We start from the raw sequence: 6,223 nt of genomic DNA, 5'->3' as shown, positions 1-6,223 counted from the left end.
TGGTAAGTAATTACGAAGTTTGGCCTACCAAAAAGAAATTAGCTGACTTTGATGACTTATAGGAAAAATCCAAAGTAACGTGGGAGTAGGAGAGTACTTTTTACGGTCGACAAAATTTAATGCACATTCAATGACTCTCACTTTTTTTATATTTCCCAAAAAATTTTTTATTTTTTATTTCTAAAATAAAACGTACCCTATTTATTATATTATTATTATTTAATATATTTGGCAGAGTAAATAAATAAATAAATAAATAAATAAAAGGGCATCTGCCATGCCTAGTATTTTGTACCGTTTTCCTCGCTCCTAGACTTTCTCGCTCTAGAATTCTATCTTTGACTTCCTCATCACATTCTCTCTTCTTCTCTATCCAAAAAGGCAAAAACCAAACGCTTAAATAAAGCAAATCCCCATTCTGCCTCCCTACTCGCCACTTCTTTTGCATGTTCTCTCTCTCTCTCTCCCCTCTCTCTCTCCCCTCTCTCTCTAACTTCACCATCTTCTCTTCTTTATCTTAACCCCAAACCAACCAGAAGTTAAGCATCGGAAAAATACTCAGTCTTTGATGGCGGTTGAAGCTAGACATCTCAATCTTTTTCCTCCCCAGCAACTCGTTCCTAACAGGTAACGTTTCTGCGCTGATCTTTCTTGATCTGTGGGTTTTTTTTTGGATTTTTCTGACGGGGAATTTGGGTTTTTTTTCAGAGAGTTGGTGAATACTATGGCGCAGGGGAATGGGTTTGGATTTGATAATAATGGGTATCAGATGGGATCGGCGGTGTTGCCCCTCGCCGGCGCATTGCCGGAGAGTGTGTTTCCGTTGCACCCGTCTTTGGTTTGCGACTCGGTTCCGGCCAAGACGTCGATGAACACCGACAGTGGCCTCACGTATAATCTCCAACAGGCTCCCTGTAGAAAGCGACCCAGAGATTCATTCAATCACTTCATTGCTTCTCCCCCTCAGAAAAGCGCTCAAATCCCATCTTTCTTCGGAGATGATGTTCTTCCTATTATTCAGCAGTATCAAATAGAAATCGATCGAATCGTCTCCCACCATGTAAGTTTTTTTTTTTTTTTTGAATGTTATATTAGATTGTGATTTTGTTTGTTCTGATCTAATTTTGTGTTTATTTACAGACGAAAAAGATGAAAATGGAATTTGAAGAGAGGCAAAAGCAACAAGGGAGGATTTTGGTGGCGGCGATCGGAGAAAGGGTGATGAAGAAACTCAAGGAAAAAGACGATCAGATTGAGAGAATGGGGAAACTGAATTTAGCCCTCCAAGAAAGGGTGAAAAGCCTCTACGTAGAGAATCAGCTATGGAGAGACTTAGCGCAGAGCAACGAAGCCACCGCCAATTCTCTCCGCTGCAACTTGGAACAAGTCCTGGCCCACGTCGGCGACGACCACATCTCCGGCGGCCTCGTCGGCCGCGGCGCGGCGGAGGAAGACGCCGAGTCCTGCTGCGGCAGCAATCACGTGGATGAGCAAGAGGAGGCGGAGGAGAAGTTTCCCCCGGAAGTTGGGACTCCCCCGCCGGCGCCGGAAAACGCCGGCGTGAGGAGGATGTGCCGGCGGTGTGGGGAACGAGAGTCCACCGTGCTGCTGTTGCCATGTAGGCATCTGTGTCTCTGCTCGGCTTGTGGGTCCACCATGTTCCACAACTGCCCCGTCTGCAACTCTAACATGAATGCCACTGTGCATGTTAACATGTCTTCTTGATATTTCATCAAACAATAGAAAAAATAGCAGCAGAAGAGAAAAAAAAAATAGTATAAATCCCTTTTAACAGTAGTGAAAGTCAATTGTTCATTCTTTCCATGTATTTTCTTTCCTTCTCAATCTGCTCTTTAGCACATAACAGTAAAATCCATCCTTATTTTCAAAGTATACCTTTGTTTTACTTGGAAAATTTTCATCCTTCCCCACTTTAGCAGGTAAAAGTAAGTTTGGGAATTTACTTAATTATGGTCCAATGAGGAAAAGTTTTTCTTTTGGGCCATTAAGGAATGTGACATGGGGTCTCATTTCAATTCTATTGATTCTTGGATTTGAATGTTGGGAAGTGGTAAAGCTTTGGTTATTGGTGAGTGTGAGGGTGTGAATGCGAAGATTGCTTTAGCTTCCAAGTTACTTTATATATATATATATATATATATATATATATATATATATATATATATATATTAAAACCCTTTATATATATATGTATATATATGATATAACTAACTAGGTTCCGGTGCGAACCATTAGATATGCATTGTGGTATATTTGTACATTTTTCGAATACTGTGTTGTGCATGTATACAATTCTAATGGTGCAATTCACACCGATTACATAGAAATCTCTATTCTTATTTGAGGACTACTATACTATATTATAGAGGACTGTGAAGACTGATGTAGTCATGTATTATTAACTTGGATATCGTGTGCATATGTTTGTTAATTAGTAGAGCTTGGGTTCGAAACCTGATGTTTATAAATTGTGTGCCTGATACTAATTTATCGTGTGTCCGCAATCCGTCCGCACAGTCCTTTATATATTGTAGTTTTCATGTAAACTCAACCCTATATATATATTCCCTTTTACTTTTCTTTTTGGAAATAAAGGTTGTATCTCAAATTTAGTAGCTGGGTAATTAAGTTATATTAAACACCTCTTTTACTTTTGTAAATTGGTATGTATGTGTTTGGGGGAATTAAATAACTTGGCAAGACAAGTTTGGGTGCATGCCCAACTTTTGCAAAGAATCCTACTTTTGGGATTGTAGATAGTAATAAGGCATTTGGTAAGGTGGTCCACTATGAATTAGGTACCTGAGGCATATTGTCCTTGATGGCCTGCCTGCATAATGTTATGACTCTGTCTTCATCATTTATAGAGAGATAGGGGGATGGGTTGGCCAGCCATGGCTTTGGGGTGAATATAATATAATGCTAGTTTAATGTGGTCCTGCCTCTAAGGATCATTCATGTAATGCTCATACCAAAGTCCCTCCCTCACTTATTGCATGCATCATGCATGATAGGATTGGGACAACGCATACACATTGATATTGTCGAGGTAACGTTAAACCACTTTGGTCATATGATTTAGCTTCGACTATAATCTTTTCTCAATTTTATATTTTTACCTCAAAACTAGGATCTGCTAACTACAAATCCTAACAAGGGGGCTAATGGGAGGGGTCGTTATATCATGGACCGCGGTCAAAACGGCGCCGTTAGTATTAACAGAGCGCGTATTTTTTTTTATTAATTTTAATTACCAACTGATACTATAGTATATCTAAACTGACACTGCCTCACGTATTATTTTTATATTATCAAATGAAACTAGAGTTATATCAAAATGATACTGTAGTTGTGGTGAAATGAAACCGCAGTATATATAAAATGAAACTGAATAACATTTCACATATTTGAGTGTATATTGTACAATGAAGCGGTAATTATATCAAAATGATCATGTAGTTGCGTTTTAATAAAATTATAGTGTATATAAAATAAAATTAAATAACATTTTCACATATTTGAGTCTATAAAAATCGAATGAAACTGTAGTTATATCGAAATGAAATCGTAGTTGTGTTGAACTGAAACTGCAGTGTATACAAAATGAAACTGATCTGAACAACAGAGTTATTTTTTGCGGAAGGGTGCGGAACGGCGGGAAACGGATGCCGTTTCTTTTCATTAAACAAAACGATGTCGTTTTGATACGCGGTGCATAATCGACTATGCACCGCGATGCACGATATAATTTGACTAATTGGAGAATGATCGAATGACTACTTTGAAAGGCAATTTATATCCTGTGCACCAGGGCACGCATTGCATTGTGCGCCCTAATGCAAAATGACGTCGTTTCAATTTTATTTTTTTTATTTTTTTTTTGAAATTTCGCTACCCCTGTTGGCGGTTAATTTTCTTTAAAAAAAAAATTCTCATGTTAAAAAATGTACATAATTTTATACTAGAATACACATAATTGTATACATGAACGTACATAATTGTATAACAAAATACACTTACTTTAAAAAAAAAAAAGATAATACATATAATCTAACATAATATACATAAACTTTTAACACAATAAACATCAACTCTTAACATAATACACATAAATTTCCTATTTTGAATGTACATAATTGTATAAAAAAGATGTACATGATTGTATAAAAAATGTACATAATTGTATAAACAAATACACATAATTGTATAAACAAAATACACATAATTTATAAACAAATACACATAATCACGTCAACTTCCTACATAACTTACCAAAACGACGTCGTTTTGGGAGGCGCGGGACGCACAATGCTATGCGCGCCGTGGTGCAGGGTATAACGATTGACTTTGAAATGGTTGGGCTGATGCCAATAAAGTGCCAAGTCCATTAATTGTCAATCATTATTGCATGGACCATGGCCCACACAATTGTGTGGACCATAAATAAAAAGTATATTTTTAATATATTAAGGGTACATTATTTATGTACGTAAAATACATTTTTTGAGAATACATTTTTAATATACTAAGGGAACATTATTTTATATAATGTACTTTCAGTACAAAAATAATGTACCTTCAGTACAAAAATAATGTACTTTTAATATATTAAAATGTACCTGATATTCATGGTCCATACAATTGTGTGGACCATGGTCTACACAATAATTTGCCATTAGTTGGTAGCTAAGGAAATTGTTGGGCGGATGTTGGTGAAGAGTTAAGTCTAGCACCTTGCCTCTCGAAAATGTGATGAAGGTTTATAAGGAAATAAAGTTACACATTCTCTATGAGCTATACCTTTTCGAGCCGCTTGATCCTAACAAGTGGTATCAGGAGATTGTTGGGCGGAGACAAGTCCAGCACCCTGCTTCTTGAAAATTGGACGGTATATAAGAACATAAAATTTTTGTAGTGGTAAACACGGGTTTCTAACACACACACACACACACACATACGGGATGGTTCACGTACGAAGAGTCCCCCAGGTGAAAGATGGGGTGAGAGCTGAGTCGTTGATCAAATATAGATCAACGACTCAAATCAAGAAAAATTAAAAAAAAAAACGCGCTTCCTGGGAACTGGAGGCATTCCGATCCTCCTACCATTGTTGAACTGATGCACCTTAACGCACCTTAAGTGTTGAATTGACACACCTTAAGTGTTGAATTGGCACACCTTAAGTGTTAAAATGACGCACATTAAGACCCTGCTTGGTAAATGGCTGTTAGCCGATAGTTGTTAGCTGTCAGCTGATTGGGTTAAATTAGAGGGTATAACTAGTTGATAACATTAGCCGATTGTAGAAAAATGTTTGGTAAATTAGCTGTTAGCTGATAACTGTTTGGTATAATCTCTTTTATCAAAAAGCTAATTGAAAAAGTTGCTTTGAGTAGCTTTTTGAATTATAGCATTTTGGAGTACAAAAAGCTAATTAACCAAACACTTATATTGATTTTTAAACCAAGTCAAACAACTAATAGTGGTCAAATAAGTTAAAATTGGTCTATAGGCTAACTATTTTACCAAACATGGCCTAAGTGTTAAAATGACGCACCTTCAGTGTTAAAAATGACGCACCTTAAGTGTTCAAATGGCGCAACTTAAGTGTTAAAATGATGCACCTTAAGTGTTAAAATGACGCAACTTAAGTGTCAAAAATGACGCACCTTAAGTGTCAAAATGACGCACCTTAAGTGTCAAAATGATGCACCTTAAGGGGGTGTTTGGTTCAGGTCATCTTAGATTACCTAGGTAATCTGAGTTGGGTAATATTATATTACCTTGTTTGGTTCAAGTTATGAGATTACCAGGTAATGTTACACTACTGGAAATTATGGAATTTCTGACCACCTGAAAGTGATCCTAAATCAAGTCGAAAGTCTTGTTCCGACCACTTTTGGTATCCGGAAAAACCTTTGTTGCTATTTCCGACCACTCTTTGGTATCAACTTGATTTAAGATCACTTTCAGGTGGTCGGAAATTCCATAATTTCTAGTAGTGTTATATTACCTGAAAGCTGATGTGGCGGTAATGTTTCAAGGTAATGTGATTACCCCCATTTTGTTAGGTAATCTTAGATTACCTTGAATTATTCCAACTTTGCCCTTGTTAACTAATCCTTATATAATAATAATAATAATGATGATGATGATAAAATTAATATATGTTTATATAATCAAATATACATGTGTGTATATT

At 36.6% G+C, this 6,223-nt stretch overlaps 1 protein-coding gene across 1 annotated transcript; it reads left to right on the top strand.

Annotated features, from left to right (window-relative positions):
- Nucleotides 1–331: 331 nt before the first annotated feature.
- Nucleotides 332–1,893, top strand: LOC109147299 (E3 ubiquitin-protein ligase BOI-like). The gene is made up of 3 exons (XM_019294954.1): nt 332–627; nt 709–1,060; nt 1,141–1,893. Exons 1-3 carry the CDS (start codon nt 569–571, stop codon nt 1,723–1,725), a joined length of 996 nt encoding a protein of 331 aa, XP_019150499.1. The 5' UTR covers nt 332–568; the 3' UTR covers nt 1,726–1,893.
- The last annotated feature ends 4,330 nt before the right edge of the window (nt 1,894–6,223 follow it).

Source organism: Ipomoea nil, unplaced genomic scaffold, assembly GCF_001879475.1.
Source record: "Ipomoea nil cultivar Tokyo-kokei standard unplaced genomic scaffold, Asagao_1.1 scaffold1993, whole genome shotgun sequence".
NCBI lineage: Eukaryota > Viridiplantae > Streptophyta > Magnoliopsida > Solanales > Convolvulaceae > Ipomoea > Ipomoea nil.
This window is presented reverse-complemented; position numbering and strand designations above follow the sequence as displayed.